A 20,880-nucleotide genomic window follows, 5' to 3' on the forward strand; every position below is an offset into this window, starting at 1 on the left:
CTGTTGGCTAGTACACAGTTTTTCTCCCTGTGCTTTCCTGGGTCCATGATCCAAGGCTACATCTAGTCTTCCATTGGGGTTTCCCACACCTACCCCTGTCTGTCTCCAGCCTGGCCCTGACCATGTGAGCCACCAATTCCTCCATCACCACCCAGACATTTCATCTTCACTGCAGTCTCTGTGGAGACAGGGCCTGGGGTATCTCCATGACTGCCCTGTGCCCTGTATTACCCAGCCCCAGCCAGCCCCAGGGAATATTTGCTGAATGCAGAACTTCGCCAGGACCTTGACCTTGAATCTCTGTGTGTGTTTGCACCTCTCTCTGATAAGATAGTGGACCCAAGAATGCCCTTCACTTTTTCACTGCCAGACCCCGGGAGAGGGACTAGGCAGACAGGGGTTTTGCTTGTCTCTCTTCTGCAGACAGGGCCAGGGGAGAGCGAGGGCCAAGCTTGACACCTCAGGCTGCCCAAACTGGCAGCTGAGTTTGCCTGTACTCGGCGTAACTGGGCGGGTCCAAATCCCCAGGGCTGAGTGCAGAGCCACTCAATTCCTAAGACCCTGGCCAGGCTGACCTTGTGCAGGGACTTCAAGGTCAAATCCTGACTCCCTCTCTCTCCTGCTTCTCCTTGGAAGTCCCACCCTCTCCCGCCCTGACCTGCCAGCAGCCCCTCCTCTCCAGCTCCACCTCTGCCCCACGGTGGGTTTCTACCTGAACACTGAGGGAGCCTGCGCACACAAGTCAGGCCAGGGCCCTCCTAACTCCCAGCTGTGATCCAGCTGCCCAGTACTTCCACTGATCCTCACCAGACACCCAAAGCCCAGGGATGCACCCCCGCCCCTGTAAACTGCCCTTCTTCTACCACATATGTCCCTTGGCTGTTTCCCACCCCCCCAAAAAAAATAAAAATAAAAAAACTGGCACAGGGACTCTGGCCTCACTAATTGCCAAGTAAGTAAGCAAGAAGGACTCTTTGTTCTCTGGAATGTTCTTTTTTTCTTTTACTCACTGGTGGCTTACACCTGTCATCCTAACTACTTACGAGGTTGAGATCTAGAGGATCATGGTTTGAAGCTAGCCAAGGCAGGAAAGTCTGTGAGACTTACCGCCAATGAACCATCCCAAAACACAAGTGGTAGAGTGCCAGGCTTGAACATAATAACTAAAGGACAGCACCCAGGCCCTGAGTACTGGGGTGTGCGCGCACACACACACACACACACACACACACACACACACACACACTTACATGATAGAGGAGGGACCTAGAGGACATGTGAACAAATATGGGCACACATATACAGGTGAATGGAAAAGCAGATCTTCCTCATAAACTTTATTGTTCTTAAAAGTGCTGACAGCTGGGAGATTTCCTCTGGGCCAGGCAATGGCTGATGTCAAGTTCAAGGACTCCAGGAAGACTAAGCCACTACTCACAGAGGGGAGGCAGGCTTCACATTTTCCCTTTCATGATTTCGAACGCAAAGCAGCTGGAGATCATAATGGCCCCCACCAGGATGCTGGAGATTCTGAAGCCCAAGGCCAGATTGGAATATTTCTAGGCCTTTCTCTGATCATGATGGAAGTTGGCTTCCCCAGTCTGTGGGAGGATGGGTAGAGGCAAGCTGGCAGAAGTATTTTAGGAACAGGGAAGGTGGGGGTGGGGTAGGAGGTAGAGTGCAAGCGTGGAACTCTGGTATAAAGGAGGCCCCGGGGTAGTGTTCAAGGCCCCAGGAGAAAAAGAGGTAAAGCCAGGTGCTAGTGGCTCACCCCTGTAATCCCAGCTGAGATCAGAGAATCTAGGTTTCAGGCCAGCCCAGGCAGGAAAGCCCATGAGACTCTTATCTCCAGTGAACTAGCAAAAAGCCAGAAGTGGAGCAGTGACTCCTTGACAGTGAAAAAATAAAGTACTCAGGCCCTGAGTTCTGGCCCCAGTGCCCAAAGGAAAGGAAGGAAGGAAGGAAGGAAGGAAGGAAGAAAGGAAGGAAGGAAGGAAGGAGGGAGGGAGAGAGTATTGGGCAGGACATTGGAATTACACAAGGTGGGAAGCGTGTTCTGGAGGAGGAAAGGCAGCCAGAAGGTGAGGGGAAAAAGAGAAAAGTCCTCCCAGGATTTTTCTTTCTTTCTTTCTTTCTTTTTTTTTTTGGTCGGTCGTGGGGCTTGAACTCTGGGCTTGGGCGCTGTCCCTGTGCTCTTCAGCTCAAGGCCAGCGCTCTACCACTTGAACCACAGCGCCACTTCCGGTTTTCTAGTGGTTTATTGGAGATGAGTCTCTCGGACTTTCCTCCCTGGGCTGGCTTTGAACCACGTTCCTCAGGTCTCAGCCTCCTGAATAGCTAGGATTACAAGTGTGAGCCACCAGCACCTGGCCCTCCCAGGATTTCAAAGCAGTCCCTCAGAGGAAAAGTGAGAGGCTGAGGATACAGACATACAGATAAAAGATTTAATGGACATCTGGGCCAAAGTGGTTCATGCCCACATTCTTAGCTACTTAGGAGGTAGATGGTGGTTTGTATCTGGCTTAATGAAAAAGAAATTTGAGGGCTGGGAATGTGGCTTAGTGGTAGAGTGCTTGCCTCACATGCATGAAGCCCTGGGTTCGATTCCTCAGTACCACAATACACAGAAAAACCTGGAAGTGGTGCTGTGGCTCAAGTGGTAGAGTGCTAGCTTTGAGCAAAAGAAGCTCAAGGATAGTGCCTAGGCCCAGAGTTCAAGCCCCAACACTGGGAAAGAAAGAAAGAAAAATAAAGAAAAAGAAAGAAAGAAAGAAAGAAAGAAAGAAAGAAAGAAAGAAAGAAAGAAAGAAAGAAAATAAACTTGAGAGCCCCCACCCCCATCCCAACCTATGTATTTATTTAGTCAGTCCTGAGGTACTCTGGGCCTGGGCACTGTCCCTCAGCTCTTCAGCTCAAGGCTAGCACTCTACTGCTTGAGCCACACGCCACTTCCAGTTTTCTTGTGGTTCATTGGGGATATGAGTCTCACAGACTTTCCTGCCCCAACTGGCTTTGAACCTCAATCCTCAGATCTCAGCCTCCTGAGTAGCTAGAATAACAGGTATGAGTCACTGGTACCCAGTCAATTTGTTTGGTTTTTTAAAGAGGCCTATGCTGTCCTTCGCATAAATGGAAGCTCCTATTGGAATATAATGAAAGCCAAACACAAAACAAATCTGGAGGGGTGGTTCAATTGGGAGCTGTGTGGTGCCCACCTTAAAGGAGTAAAACAGGGCAGGGATTGCCAGCAGAATGAGGAAGAAGATGGAAATGATGGAGAGACCCAAGAAATCCCACTGGAGGAGAAGCAGGGGCATCAGGACAGCAGTCTTCAGCACCAGTGGCTGTTTGTGCTGCTGCATTAACTTGATCTGAGATTCTGGGTCCTTTTAGCTATGAGGTCCTACCTGAGGAGGGAGGGAGACACAGAGAGCGTGCAGTATAGAGACACAGGGTGAGGCGCTGGTGGCTCACGCCTATAATCCTAGCTACTCAAGAGGCTGAGGTCTGCAGGATCTGGATTCAAAGCCAGCCTGGACAGGAAAGTCAGTGAGACCCTTATCTCCAATGAAACACCATAAAACGGGCAGTGGAGCTATGGCTCAAAGCAGTACAGCACTAGCCTTCAGCAGAAAAGCTCAGGCACCACTCCCAGGCCCTGAGTTCAAGCCACCTGACCAAACAGAAAAAAAGAAAATTACAGACACAAGTAAGGGGGTCAGGCAGGGGAAATCTGAGTGCCCTAAGCAGTAGCTTTTCTGGTTAGATATACTAAAAACCCAGCCTGTCCCCAAACAGCCAAAGCTCACCACAAACTCCACATTCCCATGTAACTTCCATGGTCCTAGAACAATACCTCACAGCCATCCTCTGTCATTCCTGTGCCCCCATAGTCCCTCCCTTGTCTCCTTCTCACTGTTTCATCTCCTCTAGCTTCTCCTCTGTGAAAACACATACTACAACTCCTACCACCACCACCACTATCACCACCCACCACCACCACCCCCGCCCCCGGCCCTCCCACGCGCCAACCCCCCTCCCCCATCCGGCAGCATTGCTGATAAACCCATCACAGACACTGTCAAAGTTCTCATGACCTCCCTGGGCTCCCCTAATCCCAGAGGCTAGGCCTGGGCAGGCAATTAAGACTCACAGGATGTAGCCCATTAGTCCCTACTTCGTTGTCATTGGCTACTCTGTTCAGAGCATGCCTCCAGTTCTAATATCTGGCTTCTGATTGGTCAATGTCTGTAAGAGGTATTTCCCCATCACATCCCTTTTTCAATGACTGGAAGACTGAGTGATAAACTGTCCTTTTTCTGTTGTGGATTCTGTTTTGAACTCTTGATTGGCTCACTATCTATGTGTGGGTCGCATTTCCAGAGTGAATACTGAGTGTAATCTACCATCATTTAGGATTTGGGCTGGGACTTGAGGTCCACAAAGTAACTCTGGATGGACAAGACCATAGCTATTCTGGGATTCACAGCCCGTGGGAGAGATGGAAGAAAAAAATAGTTAAATAAATGAAATTCAGCTGGGCAACGATGGCTCATGCCTGTTATCCTAGCTACTCAGGAGGCTGAGATCTGAGGACCACAGTTCAAAGCTAGCTTGGGCAGGAAAGTCCATGAGACTCATCTTCAATTAGCCACCAGAAAACCTGAAGTGGCTCTGTGACTCCAGTGGTAGAATGCTCACAGCAACCAGGCCCAGAGTTCAAGCCCCACTGACTGTGAATGAAGAGCCAGGTGCCTATGGCTCTTGTCTGTAATCCTAGATACTCAGGAGGCTGACATAAGGATCATAGTTCAAAGCCATCATGGACAAGAAATTTTTTTTTTTGTCAGTCGTGGGGCTTGAACTCTGGGTTTGGGCGCTGTCCTTGTGCTCTTCAGCTCAAGGCGAGCACTCTACTGCTTGAGCCACAGCACCACTTCCAGATTTCTAGCAGTTTATAGGAGATAAGGATCTCACGAACTTTCCTGCCAGAGCTGGCTTTGAACTGCAATCCTCAGATCTCAGCTTCCTGAGTAGCTAGGATTACAGGCGTGAGCCACCAGCATCTGGCTCCCTACCTTTCTTAACCCCCCACTCTTCAAGTAACTGGGACACATTGTTCATTGTGATTTTTCTCTTGCATATGTATGAAACAGATGTATGTTCTCGTTGGTAAGCCACCAGCACCCAGCTTGAGACTCACGTCTAGAAACAGAACTAGTAGAGTGTCAACTTTGGGTGAAAAAGCTAAGGGTCAGAGCCCAGGCCCTGAGTTAAAGTCCAGGACCTACTAGTGAAAAGAAAGAAATGAAGAGGACAGATGGGAAAGAAAAGGAAGGAAGGAAGGAAGGAAGGAAGGAAGGAAGGAAGGAAGGAAGGAAGGAAGGAAGGAAGGAAGGAAGGAAAGGGAGGGAGGGAGGGAGGGAAGGAGGAAGGGAGGGAGGGAGAAAGGAAGGAGGACAAAAGATAGATAGACAGACAGACAGACAGACAGACAAACAGACAGACAGACAGACAGACAGAGATGTGTGGGGCCACCACACCAGCAAGAGCCAATATCCAAATTTACCGCATTCAACCAATCCCTATCAAAGTGGGAGCAGTCATGACCTAATAAGGAGCAGAGTCTGGCTCCACCCACTGAAGCCTGAATTGCCAGACAGCACTACGACCACACCCCCTTATGAGGGCAGCCAATCAGGGCTTGAGGTGCTGATTTCTCCATTGTGAAGAATTGGCCTTGACTGTTTGGGTGTTGGGGTTGTGTGGAAAGAGCAAGGGGAGGTTTGGTGGGGCTGGGCCTCTGATTTGAAGACACTAAAGATCTGTCTTTATCTGAATAGATTGATCATGATCTCCATACCCAAAGATGACCCAGCTGCCCCAGATGCTTTTCCAGCTGCCCCAGGAGCTCCAAGTGCCCTGGAGACCCCAGCTAGCCCAAGTGAGGTACCTAAAGAGACATCAGCAAGTCTACAGATGCCTGAAGGACTGGAATTTTATGCTCCAAATTACATATGTTTGACTGTCTTTGCAGTAATTTTTTTCCCTCCCCTGGGACTGGCAGCTGTCTACTTTAGTAGCAAGGTAAAAGAGTGCTCAGGCTTTGGCCTCTTCCTTCCTTTTTTTCTCTCTTCCCCCACTTCTTTCTTTTTTAATAGTATTATTAATTATATATTTTTATTGTAAAGATACAGTACAGGGGGGTTACAGTGTCATGAGTAAGGTAATAAGTACGTTTGCTTTCGAGCATTGTTACCCCCTCCTTTGTTTTTTCCCTACCATCCCTTTCCTCCCCACCTGCCCAACTCCTCCCTCCCCCTCCCAAGTTGTAAAGTTCTTTTTCAACATAGTGTCTTGTACATCTCATTGTTACAATGGGTCAACCTGTATCCTTGTTTCAGAATTTTGTTATTTCCCTTCCCCTCCCCAATTAGAAAAATGTATATACAAGATGTAGGGCACCCAAATCAAAAACAGTGAAAACAGGGGTTATACCATGGGGGAAGAACATACAAAAGAAACAAGGAAATCACATAGTACATTAAAAACAACAGTGACAAAGATAAAACCTCTTGAGTCTCTATCTTGCTGTTCATTTCACTTAGCATCATCTTATATGGTCATATGTACATAGTTTTTTACCTTTTCTGCTTGTCTGGTAAGATTATCCTATATGTATACTCATTATTGCAAATAAGGGAAACCATGGGACCTATGTTTCTTGGTCTGGCTCATTTCACTTACTATAATTTTTTCCAACTCTTTCCATTTCCTAACAAATGAGTGGTATCAGATGGAGGCATAGAATTCCATTGTTTTATAGATATAGAGATAGATGGATGGATGGATGGATAGATAGATAGATAGATAGATAGATAGATAGATAGATAGATAGATAGATAGATCACATTTTCTTGATCCTCATCTACTGAGGGGCATCTGGGTTGGTTCCATATTTTAGCTATGGTGAATAATGCTGTGGTGAACATAGTTGTACTGGTAGCTTTAGTATGGCCTTGTTTGTGATTATTTGGGTAAATGCCCAATCTTTCCTTCCTTCCTTTCTTCTTTTTTGCTTCTTTCCTTGTGTGTGTGTGTGTGTGTGTGTGTGTGTGTGTGTGTGTGTGTGTGTGTGTGTGTGTGTGTGTGCTAGTACTGGGACTTGGGCTTGAACTCAGGGCCTGTGCCCTTGCTTAGTTTTTCTACTCAGTGCTGGGCCCTACCACTTGAGCCACACCTCCACTTCCAGCTTTTTGTTGTTGTTATTGATCATAGGTCTTAAACTCTGGCTCTGGGCCTGGGCACTGTCCCTCAGCTCTTCAGGTCAAGGCTAATGCTCTACCACTTGAGCCACAGTGCCACTTCCAGTTTTCTGGTAGTTAATTGGAGATAAGAGTCTCATAGACATTCCTGCTCGGGCTGGCTTTGAACCTCGATCCTCAGATCTCAGCCTGCTGAGTAGCTAGGATTACAGGCGTTAGCCACCAGCACTGGGCCACTTCTAGCTTTTTGATGGTTAATTGGCCAGAAGAGTCTCTTGGGTTTGCCTACCTTGGACTGGCTTTAAACCTCAATCCTCAGATCTCAGCTTTCTGATTGCTGGGATTACAGGTATGAGCCACCAGCAACTAATGATGGCCAATTTTATCCTCTTCCTACCCCCTTTCTGTGCTCTGGCTGGGACCCAGGAAGGGGATTTCCCAAGGGTTTCTGGGCTCAGAATCTCATATCTGTGCTCCTGCCTACAGACTACCGAGGCCAACCAGAACCAAGACTGGGAACAGGCTTACATCAACTCTGGCTGGACTGGTTGGCTGGATGTGTTCGCCATACTCATTGGTTTAGCTATCATTTACGTGTATACGTTATATATGTGAAGGACAGCCCAGTATCCCAGGAGTCCATTCTCGTCAGGACATTACCAGCTACCATGTGAGAAACTCAGTAGCTGAGACAATCTCCTAGCCAAGAAACCTATCAACCAAGGAACTCAACATCCAAGCAACTCACCTGCTCGTGGACATTGGTAATCACTTGTCAGTGACACTTAGATTCCTATCGCCTCCACAGCTGTCTTTATCCACCATGATGGGTTGCGCTTTATGGGCTAGATCCCCTCAGTTCTATGGGCTGCTCTTTCAGAAAACTATTTCTTTACCCAATAAAATGGAAGGGTTTGTTCTGGCTTCTCCTGTGTCTGTATGGTTTTTGGTTCTTTGTTGTTTTTCCCCAGTTTGGGGGAGGGGGGGAAATGTCTGTATTTCACTGGGGCTATGTGTTTTCTAGATTATGTGGAAACTTAGAACATTCTGATAGTAAAGCCAGGGACAGGAAATGAGGACATTTGTGGATTTGTACACTAGCCTCTCTACCCTATGGCATTAAAAAAAAAAAAAAAACAACTGCCAGACACTGGTGGCACACACCTGTAATCCTAACTACTCAGGAAGCTGGGATCTGAGGATCCCAGTGTGGAGCCAGCCTGGGGCAGATAAATCCAAAGAGTCTCTTTTTGTGGGTCATGGGGCTTGAACTCTGGTCTTGAATGCTGTCCCTCAGCTCTTCAGCTCAAGGCTAGCGCTCTACCACGTAAGCCACAGCACCACTTTAGGTTTTCTGAGTGGTTTATTGGAGATAAGAGTCTCACAGAGTTTCCTGTCCGGACTGGCTTTGAACCCTGATCCTCTGATCTCAGCCTCCTGAGTAGCTAGGATTACAGGCGAGAGCTTCCAACCCTCAGCTCCAGAGACTCTTAAAGCCAGAAGTAGGGGCATGGCTCAAATAGTAGAGTGCTACCCTTGAGTGGAAAAAGCCAATGGAGGGTAAGAGACCCTGAGTTCAAGCCCCAGTGCTGACCAAATAGAAATAAAGTTATCCTTTGACAAAATGTGGGGCTGGTTTTTTGGTCTGTAAAATAGACAATAGTAATTTTGCTAAGGTGGGGTGATATTTAGACATTTGAATCAATGTTTTATTCACCAGGTATCTTCTAGGAGCACCTGTGAACAGAAACCATCTCTCCAGCCAAGGCGGTCGACCCCAGGGGTGCCCAGAGACACAGGAGCCGGAGGTGTTCAGGCTGGGAAGGGGCCTACTATCCAGCCCTCAGGATCCCCAAAGTCATATAGGACTCAGAGGGGTACAAGGGGCATGCGGTGGGTTTGTTGAATACATGAGCTCTGCCTGCTCCTTGCTGCCATTCTGATTCCTCTGGAAACAGCTCTGCACACCCTGTAGGGACAGTCCAGCCCAGAAACTCCTCTGATTTCCCTTCTTAGGCTTCTTCCAAGGAAGATAAGGATAGATTAATTAAATAAGATCACTTAATTAAATAAGCACAGGGAGAAGGCTGTCTTTCTAGCTTCAGAATCTTCCCCCAAGTATACAGGAGCTTCCAAGGTGACAAAAACATGATGCAAGATCTCACACCTCTGCATACTTCCCAGGTTTTGTAACTTAACACCAGTGTTCTGCGAAACACACGCCCCGCCCCGCCCTTCCCCAGGGAAGCAAGTGCGGTGGCTGCTCCCTCCCTATATGTTCTGTGCTCCTGCAGAAACTATGTCTCTGTGGCGCAATCGGTTAGCGCGTTCGGCTGTTAACCGAAAGGTTGGTGGTTCAAGCCCACCCAGGGACGTTGGGTGTCACTTTTAACCCCATGATCTTTGGTTGAAAGATTTCAAATCTGTACCTTCTCTCCCCAAGAAAGCACTATGGACTTCTTGTGATGCAAAAAGTAAAGGCAAAGTAAAGCTAATCTATACTGGTAGAGTTGAAAAGGAGATTGGTTATGTTATTTCATTGCTAAAGTGCAAAATTCAAAGATGTGTTTTTCTATATTAAAAGTGATCCGTCCCCCCACCCAAAAAAAAAAAAAGTGATCGGTGAAACATTGCGAAATATTTCCCCTAGCCAGACACCAGTTACTCCTGTCATCTTAGCTATTTAGGAGGCTGAGATCTAAAGATCACAGTTTTAAGCCAGCTGGGCAGGAAAGTCTGTGAGACTCTTGTCTCCAATTAACTTCCAAAACAAAAACAAAACCAAAGTGGAGCTGCAACTGAAGTGGTAGGGTGCTAGCCTTGAGCAAAAAAGCTCAGGGACAGAACCTGGACTACAAATTCAAGCCCCAAGACTGGCACAAAAATAAAGTGATCCATAAAATAAAAAAAAAATGAGATAATTGAATACTCTTCCCTACAAGAAATCCTGTTAGGAAAGAAAATAAGCTACCAGGAGAAAATATTTGTAAACCACAGATGTGTGTGCATGTACACACACACACACACACACACACACACACACACACACACACACACACACACACACACACACACACACACACACTGGTGGGGTTGAAATGGCCTCCAAGCAATAATTAAATTCCAGCACAGTCTTACTATTTTCTATTTCTTTTTTTGGTCCGGTCGTGGGGCTTGAACTCTGGGCCTGGGTGCTGTCCCTCAGCTCTTCAGCTCAAGGCTAGCGCTCTACCACTTGAGCCACAGCACCACTTCTGGCTTTTTTCTTTTTGCTTATGTGGTGCTGAGGAATCAAACCCAGGGCCTCAGGCATGCAAGGCAAGCGCTCTACCACTGAGCCACATTCCCAGCCCCATAAAGCAGTCTTTTTTTTTTTTTTTGGTCAGTTGTGGGGCTCGAAGTCTGGGCCTCGGCACTGTCCCTGAGCTCTTCAGCTCAAGGCTAGCGCTCTAATTTTCTCCTCCATTTTTTTCTTGGCAGTGCCGAGACCAAACCCCAGTGCCTCATACATTCTAAACACATAATGTACCACTGAACCACACATTCCTATCCCTGCAAATCACAAAAACTTTTCAAAGGATTCATATCCTTGATATATTTTTTAAACTCTCAAAGAGTCAATTATAAATGAAAATAACTTTGTGTGTGTGTGCTACTACTACTTTTTCAGTCAAGGCTGGAGCTCTACCACTTATGCCACATCTCCACTTCCGACCTTTTGCTGGTTACTTAGAGAGAAGAGTCTCAGGACTTTCCTGCTAAGGCTGACTTTGAACCTTGATCCTCAGATCTCAGTCTCCTGAATTACAGGTGTGAGCTACTTGATCTGATTTTTTAATATTTTTAGTCAGCATGAGAGCAGCATTTCGCGTAGGGCTAGTCTTTCCCTACTACTGAGAGACCTGAACACAACCACAAATTGAAGTAGAAATGCTCTCCACTCGGAGTGCAGTAAGTCAAGGCAGCTAGAGTTCACAAAGCATAGCAGTGGGGAGAGGAGACAACAGGACAGGTCTTCATGTCCACATAGAGTCTCATACAATGAACCATCTTCACTCAGTGTAGACCCCTCCACTGGCCAAGTGGGAGCATCAATGCCTATGTGCTTCTGATCATATAAAGTTATATCTATCAAAAAGAACTCCAAGAAATGGAAACAAATATATTGTAATTATTATAATGTAGTATTATAGTAAATGCATAAAATATGTTATATGATTAATGTATAATAAATATATATTATAAACTATAATTATGTAACTATAATAAGTATGTAATTATATTATATATATTTACTCTAATGATTACATTAGTTTTCCCAAGATACGATTAAATACACACACATAAAGACATATATAAACGTGTGTATGTATATATACATATATATATATATACACACACATATGGCCCAACAATATATATGTAAACATATACATATTAATGTATGAGTGTTTAAGGAATTATTTGCAAGATTAATGAACAATAAACAGGGAAATATGTTTAAGTATAATAAATCTTTTTTTTAAGTATAATAAATCTTGAACATAATGTTTTTTTTTTTTTTTTGGTCCGGTCGTGGGGCCTGAACTCTGGGCCTGGGCGCTGTCCCTTAGCTCTTCAGCTCAAGGCTAGCGCTGTACCACTTGATCCACAGTGCCACTTCCGGCTTTTTTCCTTTTTGCTTATGTGGTGCTGGGGAGAATCAAACCCAGGGCCTCAGGCATGCAAGGCAAGCGCTCTACCACTGAGCCACCTTCCCAGCCCCATAATGTTTTTTTTTTAAATACCCTGATGCAAGGTCCCTAAGTCCCAACTAGCCAGGGAGCTCTCAGTAGTCTGCCCAGCAACCGATGACATCACCTGCGTCGCTCTCGTGACGTCATAGACATGCGTCACGCTTGAAGCGGGCGCGGGAGCTGGCGGCGGCCGCCCGGGTCTGGCGTTTGTCATGGAGCTGGTGCGGGAAGCGCGGGAACTGGACTGCTGGGCGGTAGAAGAGATGGGGGTACCCTTGGCAGCTCGAGCCCCGGAATCGACGTTGCGTAGGTGAGATTGCGCCAAGAATGAAGACTTTCCATCCCGGAGCTAACGTCTCTGGAGTTAGACGACCCCCCCCCACACACATGCATTTATCCAGGACGAGACCGCACCCCAAGTTCCTGAGGGATCCCTGCCCTGAGAATGTGTGTCCTAATGCTGGTGCTGAGTGACGGACCTTGGAGGTTACCCCTGCAACCTAGACGGTCATCCCGATCAGGGATCCCCACCCCACCCCCCACCCCCAGCACCAGTTAAAAATTGCCTAAGGTTCATGAAGGGCATCCCGATCTTATCCCGGTCCGCAGTGATCACCCCCACTACACTGGAGCTGAATCTGACTCATGCCTGATTCTGGCAGTGTCATACATATCTCACCTGGCTTTAGAACAAACCTCCCTGATCTCCCCCAATCCGGGCCTATCCCTCCCTACCCTTACCCACCCACTCCCAAGTGAGAACTCAGGTTTTCCCATCACCCATCTACCCACCAAAGAGGGTCCTCCATCCCAGGCACCTGGTGGCACTGAGACTCAAAGTAGTAGAGTGCTAGCCTTGGATGCAAAAACTCAGGGACAGCACCCAGGCCCTTCAAACCCCATGACCAACAACGAGAGAGAGCAAACCCCATGACCAACAACGAGAGAGAGAGAGAGAGAAAGAGAGAGAGAGAGAGAGAGAGAGAGAGAGAGAGAGAGAGAGAGAGAGAGAGAGAGAGCACGTTTGAGCGCTGTGTGGTACACGGGGGATAGACCCTAACACACTCTTTCCCCACCCCACAGGCTGTGTCTGGGTCAGGGAGCTGACATCTGGGCGTATGTCCTGAAGCATGTCCACAGTCAGAGGTGAGCCAAGCCTGTGTTGGGGAAGGTTGAGGGTTGGGGCAAGGACAGATCCCACAGCAACCCCCCTTCCTCCTTTTCTCTACTGCAGGAGTCTAAAGAAGATCCGGGGAAATCTGCTCTGGTAACTGCTCAAAATTGTCCCTTCCTAGTCTGTAATCCTAGCTACTTCCAAGGCAAAGATCAGAGGATCGTGGTTCAAAGCCAGCCTGAGCAGGAAAGTCCGTGAAACTCTCCAACTAGCCACTAAAAAGCCAAAAGTGATGGTATGGTTCAAGTGGTAGAACATCAGCCTTGAGCAGGAAAAGCTCAGGGACAGTGCCTAGGCCCTGAGATGAAGCCCCAGTAACAAAAATCTATCCCTTCTTATCTTCCCGATTCCCTTCTAGCCTTGTCCCCACCTATAGTCTCATACTTCAGCCTTCCCCACTTAAAACGCAGGCATCTCTAACACCAGTCTCATTTTTTTCAGGTATGGTTACCAGGATAGTCCAGAGGTGAGAAGCCTTTTCTATAAGATTCTCTTTTAGAGCTGGGAATGTGGCTTAGTTTTGGGGGGGCTAGCTCCACATTGGACTTTTTGATGGTCAGATAGAGCTAAGCGTGTTGTAGTTTCCTACCTGGGGTTGACTTCAAACTGCCATTCTCAGATCTTAGCCTCCTGAGAGCCTTGTGCCTTCTATCCATGAGACTCTTATCTCCAATTAACCAGCAAAAAAAACAGAAGTGGAGGGTTAGCTACAGCTAACCCTGTATTTGACGACACCAGGTTCGTCACAAGTTGGAACTGGAAGCCACGGCCGCCCGCCTCCGAGCTGAGATCCAGGAGCTGGACCAGAGCCTTGAGCTGATGGATCAGGAGACCGAGACTCAAAGTGACCCACGGGGCCAGGAAGATGGGAAGTGGGACTGAGGGTGGAGAAGATGCTGAGGGCCACCCCGGTGTTCCTCCCACAGACATAGCCGAGGAGCAGGCACTGCAGAGCATGCGTGACACCCAGCGTCAGGCTCTCCTCCTCCAGGCCCAAGCCGGGGCTGTGCGGAAACAGCAGCATGGACTCCGAGGACCCATGCAGCGGCTGCACAACCAGCTCAAGCGCCTACAGGACATGGAAAGGTAGGCCTCATCTTGCCTAAGGGCACCTGATACCCTTAGAGTAACCTCTTCTGCCTCCCCTCTCCCACGACCACCCTGTGCTTGGCCCACACCCCTTCCGGATTCCAGAATTCCAGGTTCCCATCAGGAACACTTAACGTCCAAACAGGCTAGGAGGTTGACAGTGTCCTAATCTGAGAGGTGGCCACTGGGGCTCAGCAATCCTTGTGACCAGCCATGCTGGCCATGGCACTAGTTGGGACACAAACATTTATTGGTCCTTTGGCCCTTGACCTATTTGTGTTGCTACTACAGGAAGGCCAAAATGGAGGTGACCTTTGGCCCCCTGACATCAGCAACCCTGGCCCTGGAGCCTGAGGTCTTGGTAAGGACCCTGGGCTGTGGAGGAAAGAGTTGAGACATCCAGGGTGAGGCAGATGCCTGGGTCCCCATTTATGGCTCCCCTCTTCTCCCCAGCGGGATGTCCGAGCAGCTTGCAACCTCCGCGCCCAGTTTCTTCAGAACCTCCTCATGCCCCAGGGCCAAGGAGGCCCTGTCCAGTGAGTATCCACACACCCCAGAAACCCCACAAAATAATCTGGGCTTCAGGGTGCTAGGTTAGCCCAGACACTGGGGTTCTCAGGCTGGCACAAAGGGCCACACCCATCATAGACAAATGGCGACCAGGTGGCCAGGGTATTGGGGATGGGGAAGAGGCTCTGGGCACCCCAAAGGAGTCCCTTACCTAGCTAAGGAGGGGAGGGGACTGGTGAGGAGACAGAGCAAAGGTGAAGGATCACATTGGCGTCCCAGGCCAACAGCACATGGGAAGACCCCAAGACTGGCATGTTGGTATAATTGGAGGAGCAGGTGGAGACAGTTTCCTTATCAGCAAAGTAGGGTAGAATAATTATAGAAGGTTAACTGTACAGTCTTATGTATTCTCCATCCTCTTATCCAAATACCAGAAACTCTCGAGATGACCAATTTGGAACTTCCTACCAGCAGTGGCTTAGCTCAGTGGAGGTGAGAAAGTGGCGATCTCCAGAAAGGCCAGCCCCTAACTGTGTGTCCTGCCCCATGGTCCCCACTTGTGGCCCTGCCCTCACCCCATGCCTTCACTGCCTTCCCTTCCTCCTGCCAGACCCTGCTGACAAACCACCCACCGGGCCATGTGCTGGCCGCCTTGGAGTACCTGGCTGCAGAGCGGGAGGCTGAGATCCTAGCCCAATGCCGCAGTGATGATGGACTGGGAGAGGCCCAGCTACCCAGGTGTGGAGCTGCAGGTTCCTGCAGACAGGGCAGGCACGGGGGCAGGACACACATGGTGACCTTCAGGTTGAGCTGGGCTGGGTGTCCAGTGTTGGCACCAAGCTGGTCTTCAGAGATTTGCTTTGTTCCCACCCCAGACCCCAGGTACCCGACCAGTCAGATTCTGACCAGCCAGCACCGTCCATGGTACATCTCATCCAGGTAACTGAGGAGCCCTCAGAAGGCCCCCTCCGACCCTCACCTCCATGGGCCATGCCCACACGGACTGTACCCTCAGGAAGGCTGGCAGGCCCTCGGTGCGCTGGTCACTCAGCAGGGCGCCCTCCTGAAAGAATACCAGGTCCTCACTGGCCGCCTCCAGGATGTGGTGGAAGAGGTGGAGAAATGCGTCCTGGCATCAAGCCAGAGGTGAGGGGCTGCCTTAGTAGAGGCCTCTGGCACTGTCTGTCCTGGGTCTCTGTCTGTCAGTGTCTGAGGTTCCTTGTGCGTCCCTGATCATCTTGTTCCTGGTGGCCTCAGTCCCTTTCCTGTCTTCTGACGGTCTCCCCAGGAAGATGCTGATGCTGGGTCTTCGGTGTTGTGGCCTCAGAGCAGAGCTCAAGGCCCTGTGTGCCCAGAGCCAGGAGTTGGAGGAGACAGCTGAGCACCAGCAGCTTCTGCTGAAGGAGCTCCAGGCCAAGCAACAGAGGATCCTGCACTGGCGCCGGCTGGTGGTGAGAAAGAAAGAAAATAGGCCGATCATGATCCAGGCACACACCAAGCCTTGGACCTGGGCGAGAGCCACTATGGAGACTTCAGAGGCTCCTGGGAGTGGGGTTCTCAGGGCAAGACTCCTGTGGGACCAGTGTGAAGGTTTGGCAGCTTGTCTCTGGTCTCCCGGCCCCCCAGGAGGAGACCCAGGAACAGATCCGCCTGCTCATCAAGGGAAACTCAGCCAGCAAGACGCGCCTGGGCCGGGGTCCTGGGGAGGTGAGACAGGTGTGAGGGCTGGGGGGGGCGGGGGACCCACGAGTGGGGGGGGGTGTTGGTTGGACCCCAGCTAGCCTGTCCTTTCTCTCCCCGGCCCCAGGTGCTGGCTCTGCTTGAGCGGAAGGTGGTTCCCACTTCTGAGGCTGTGGCACCACAGAGCCAGGAGCTGCTCCGCTGCCTGGAGGAGGTAGCCCGGCAGCTGCCAGATATTCTGCTGGGCCCCTTGCTGCGGCACAGCCCCGAAGGGTAAGGCTAGCGGCCAGCTCCCACCTCTCCTGCCCTGAGGGATTGTCATTCCCTAAAGTCTCCTCAGTGAATGAACCCCAGGGGTGCCAAGCTGCCATACCTCCCAGCTCCCACACCTAGGTCTGGCATCCTAGTCCCCAGACTCCCTTCCTCCCCGCGCTCCCTTCTCACTGTTCCATCTGCCCTGGTCCCTTCCCACTCTAGCTCCAAGCCACTGCCCACCATCCTGCCATCCATCCACCAGCTGCACCCCACACCCCCGGTGGGCTCTAGCCTCATAGCACTGAGCCACATACTGGGGCTGCCTGCAGGGAAGGTGAGTCACTGTCCCCTGGGACCTGTCTGCCTACCCCTGTCCCCATCCCTGTCCCAGGTGACTGTCCCCCCTCGCTCCCTCCCTCCTTCCCTCCAGGCACCAGAGCTGCTCCTCCCGAAGGCTGCTTCTCTTCGCCAGGACCTTCTATTCCTCCAGGACCAGCGCAGTCTCCGCTCCGCCAGTTTACTCCACCTGAAGACCCATCTACAGCCAGAATTGCCCACCCAGGGTAGGCCTAACCTGCTTCCTGGATCCAGAAGCACTGGTCTCCTGCAGTGCTAACAAACACCCCCATTACCCAGGCCTTACTGTGAGCTTAAAACACATTTGTTGGTTTAATCTGCAGGGCAAGGCCATGTGGTAAGCACACCATTTCCCCACATTATAGAGAAGAGAGCTGAGATGCCCGTGGCTTAGTAGCTCGCCCACATGGCCGAGCTGGGAGCTAAACCCAGGTAGTCAGCCAGAAGTCTGCACTCTTACCATGAGGATCTACAGCCCATCCATTTGCAAAGTACTCCTATCAGATAATGTTCTGAAGTAGGTAAAAAGCAAGGCTGTGGCTGGACATTGGTAGCTCAAGCCTGTAAGTCTTGCTACTCTGGAGGCTTGAGATCTGAGGATCCTGGTTCAAAGCCAGACAAAGCAGGAAAATCTGTGACACTCTCATCTCCAGTTAACCACCAAAAAGCCAGAAGTGGGGCTGTTGTTCAAGTGGCAGAACACTAGCCTTGAGTGAAAAAGCTAAGGGGATACCACGCAGGCCCTGAGTCCAAGCCCTATCACCCCACCCTATCACCCCCAAGGGTGATCAAGGTTACAGAGACAGGATGAAATTGAGCGAGATTCAGAGCCACCAGGTCTAGTGAGGCTGCTGATCTTTACTTGGTATGAGCAAGGCCCTGTGTGGGCACCTGGAGAGGGACTAAGCCTAGTCATGATCCTGAGGGGACACACTGCTGGAGTGAGGGGCTGTGGTAGGCTGAGGAGAAAGCTCGGGGGTGAAGGATGCTGGGAAGACTTCCCAAGTGGAAACAGGATACCTCACTTGGTGGACAGGGGCCATGTAATGCAAACTCCCAAATACTAGACTGGCGAGCTTCGCTCTACCTTGGGGAAGACTTAGAGGGATCTAAGCTGGAGAGGGAGACCTTGAATCAGGGCCTGGGCACTGTCCCCTAGCTTTTTCATTCAAGCCTGGTGCTCTACCACTTGAGCCACAGCTCTACTTCCAGGGTCAGGTTGAAACTCCAGGAAGATCATTCTGTTGTGAGTGACCCTAGTGGGAGCCTGAAGCCTGGGAGGGAGGCTGACCGGGAAAGTAGGAAAGGTTAAGAGGGCTCTGTGGAGAGGCATCTAGGATGAGGCCTGGGATAGGTATGTCCTTGAGATGAAGACTCAAAAGGGACAGGTTTGGGAAAGATGCTGAGATCTAAACCAGATCACCAAAGAATTTGTGACCTCATTGGTTTGTGGGGTTTTTTTTTGGGTGGGGGGGTTCTAGTCGTGGGGCCTGAACTCTGGGCCTGGGTGCTGTCCCTCAACTCTTCAGCTCAAGGCTAGCGCTCTACCACTTGAACCACAGTGCCACTTCCGGCTTTTATTCTTTTTGCTTATGTGGTGCTGGGGAATCGAACCCAGGGCCTCATGCATTCAAGGCAAGCACTCTACCACTGAGCCACCTTCCCAGCCCCCCATTGGTTTTTAAGTCTGAAGACAGCTGAAGGATTCAAAGCTGCCTTCCGATTTCTAACCCCCAGAGCTGCTGCAGGTCCAGGCCTCCCAGGAAAAGGAGCAGAGAGAGAGCGTGGGACAGGCTCTGAAGCGGCTGGACAACTTGCTCAAGCAGGCGCTGAAGCGTGTCCCTGAGCTGCAGGGGGTCGTGGGGGACTGGTGAGAGGGCACATGAGGGGCAGAGGAGTGAGACGGGTGGAGTCAAGACTCAGGTCTTGGTGATAGAAGAAGCCAGAGAATGTCTGGAGAGCTGGGCCTAACCTCTGATGCCGTGTTCTTCCTCAGGTGGGAGCAGCCAGGCCAGGCTGCCCTTTCCGAGGAGCTCTGCCAGGGCCTGTCTCTTTCCCAATGGCATCTGCGCTGGGTCCAGGCACAAGGAGCCCTGCAGCAGTTGTGCAAATGAAGAGAAGCTCAAATCAAGAATCTAGCCAGGCGCCGGTAGCTCACACCTGTAATTGTAGCTACCCAAGAGGCTGAGATTTGAGGATCATGGTTCAAAGCCCGCCCGGGCAGGAAAGTCTGTGAGACTCTTCTCTCCAATTAACCACCAGAAATCCAGAAGTGGAGCTGTGTTTCAAATGGTAGAGCACTTGCCTTGAGCTGAAGAGCTCAGGGACAGTGCCCAAGCCCAGAGTTCAAACCCCATGACCATAAACAAAACCCTAGGGGGTGGCTCAAATGGTAGGGCATTTACTTAGCAAGTTGGAAGCCCTGAGTTCAATTCTCAGTACTGCCAAAAAAGAAAGAAAATGAATTTCATCCCAACACCGTGCCTTCCTCAATAAAATATTTGAAAACATCACTAGGACTGGCCAGTCCCCTTGTCTCTATCCCACATGAGGCTCTCTGTTGTTCATTTCCCTTGCCCCTTGCCCTTTCATCCCACCAAAGCCAACAGAATGTCTGTATCTTGCTAGGAAAAATAACTATGCCAGGGCTGGGAATGTGGCTCAGTGGTAGAGTGCTTGCCTACCATGCATGAAACCCTGGGTTTGATTCCTCAGTACCACATACACAGAAAAGCTGGAAGTGGTGCTGTGGCTCAAGTGGCAGAGTGCTAGCCTTGAGCAAAAGCAGCTCAGGGACAGTGCCCAGGCCCTGAGTTCAAGCCCCAGGACTGGCAAAAAAATAAATAACTATGCTGGGTACCAGTGATTCACACTCAGGAAGCTGAGATCTGAGGAATGTAGTTCAAGGTCAGTCCAGGCAGGAAAATCCTTGAGACTCTTAACTCCAATTAACCATCACCAAGCCAGGTTAAAATAAGCAGATAGGATATTAATTAGACCAAGGAAGAAGAAATTTAACTAGGGACAAACAACTCCCAAGAGCTGAAAAGCAAACAAACTCTGGAAATGGAACCAACTGCGGCTTGTCATTTACTGAAATTGGCAAAAATGAGTAAAAATCGGGCTGTCTAAGGCTAACCAACCACTGATGTTCTGTTATTCTTGCTTGCTCAGCAAATATGCTAAAATACGGAACTTGACCATCTGCGAGTGGCCTCTGTGGTTCTTGCGTTCAAATACCCTGAGCTAGCCCGGTGCCAGAAGCTGACGCCTGTAATCCTAAATACTCGGGAGGCTGAGATCTGAGGATCGCGGTTCAAAGCCAGCTTGGGCAGAAAGTCCGTGAGACTCTCATCTCCAATAAACTACTCAGAAAACCTGAAGTAGCGCTGTGGCTCAAGGGCTGAGGGACAGTGCCCAGGCCCAGAGTTGAAGCCCCGTGACCAACAACAACAACAAAAATACCCTGAGCTCCTTGGGTCCGGTGCTGTTTCCCACTGCTGCTCTGGTGGGGGACAATCCCCCTACAGCTAATAAAGGTTCCTAGCCCGATTTGACTTGAGTGTTGGACTGTCTCTCGAGAACTGCGGAAAATCGCGGGATATTTCAGAGGGTGGTAGCCTTGAGCAAAAAAGCTCAGGGGCAGCGTCCACGCCGTGAGTTCAAGACCCAAGACTGGCACCAAACACAGTCATGGGATGCCACTTCACTTCCGCCCGAAAGCCTGAGCCAGGCGCCTCCTCTCAGCTTCGAATCAACCCGGCCCCGCGCCTGGCCTCCCGCTAACGCGGACTTCCGCGTGTTTACAAACTTC

The 20,880-nt window shown here is 50.0% G+C and overlaps 2 protein-coding genes and 1 non-coding gene across 4 annotated transcripts; all 3 read left to right on the forward strand.

Annotated features, from left to right (window-relative positions):
- The first annotated feature begins 5,771 nt into the window (after nucleotides 1-5,771).
- Pmis2 (PMIS2 transmembrane protein) lies at nucleotides 5,772-8,190 on the forward strand. The gene is made up of 2 exons (XM_069999059.1): nucleotides 5,772-6,087; nucleotides 7,752-8,190. The coding sequence occupies exons 1-2, from the start codon at nucleotides 5,851-5,853 to the stop codon at nucleotides 7,878-7,880; spliced, it is 366 nt and encodes a 121-aa protein (XP_069855160.1). The 5' UTR covers nucleotides 5,772-5,850; the 3' UTR covers nucleotides 7,881-8,190.
- A 1,376-nt stretch (nucleotides 8,191-9,566) lies between these two features.
- Nucleotides 9,567-9,640, forward strand: Trnan-guu (transfer RNA asparagine (anticodon GUU)). The gene has a single exon. It is a non-coding gene; the product is annotated as a tRNA-Asn (tRNA).
- A 2,524-nt stretch (nucleotides 9,641-12,164) lies between these two features.
- On the forward strand, nucleotides 12,165-19,579 carry Haus5 (HAUS augmin like complex subunit 5). 2 transcript variants are annotated; one of them, XM_069998622.1, is made up of 19 exons: nucleotides 12,165-12,311; nucleotides 13,085-13,147; nucleotides 13,236-13,268; nucleotides 13,617-13,641; nucleotides 13,914-14,019; nucleotides 14,102-14,261; nucleotides 14,556-14,625; nucleotides 14,718-14,800; nucleotides 15,209-15,266; nucleotides 15,385-15,512; nucleotides 15,650-15,713; nucleotides 15,790-15,920; nucleotides 16,063-16,225; nucleotides 16,401-16,490; nucleotides 16,582-16,727; nucleotides 16,932-17,043; nucleotides 17,140-17,272; nucleotides 18,804-18,936; nucleotides 19,063-19,579. In XM_069998622.1, exons 1-19 carry the CDS (start codon nucleotides 12,214-12,216, stop codon nucleotides 19,178-19,180), a joined length of 1,914 nt encoding a protein of 637 aa, XP_069854723.1. In that variant the 5' UTR covers nucleotides 12,165-12,213; the 3' UTR covers nucleotides 19,181-19,579. The 2 variants fall into 2 exon arrangements, with proteins under 2 accessions (XP_069854723.1, XP_069854724.1); XM_069998623.1 differs by having other exon boundaries at nucleotides 16,401-16,481.
- Nucleotides 19,580-20,880: the final 1,301 nt, after the last annotated feature.

Source organism: Dipodomys merriami, unplaced genomic scaffold (assembly GCF_024711535.1).
Source record: "Dipodomys merriami isolate MVZ:Mamm:240054 unplaced genomic scaffold, mDipMer1.0.p SCAF_52, whole genome shotgun sequence".
Taxonomy (NCBI): domain Eukaryota; kingdom Metazoa; phylum Chordata; class Mammalia; order Rodentia; family Heteromyidae; genus Dipodomys; species Dipodomys merriami.

Bases quoted from the DNA above. Each gene is read 5' to 3' on its own strand.
- Pmis2 (XM_069999059.1), top strand. From the start codon at position 5,851: ATGATCTCCATACCCAAAGATGACCCAGCTGCCCCAGATGCTTTTCCA. The intron at 6,088-7,751 runs GTAAAAGAGTGC...TCCTGCCTACAG, and splicing joins CTGTCTACTTTAGTAGCAAG to ACTACCGAGGCCAACCAGAA.
- Haus5 (XM_069998622.1), top strand. From the start codon at position 12,214: ATGGAGCTGGTGCGGGAAGCGCGGGAACTGGACTGCTGGGCGGTAGAA. The intron at 13,148-13,235 runs GTGAGCCAAGCC...TCTCTACTGCAG, and splicing joins AAGCATGTCCACAGTCAGAG to GAGTCTAAAGAAGATCCGGG. The intron at 16,728-16,931 runs GTAAGGCTAGCG...TTCCCACTCTAG, and splicing joins CTGCGGCACAGCCCCGAAGG to CTCCAAGCCACTGCCCACCA.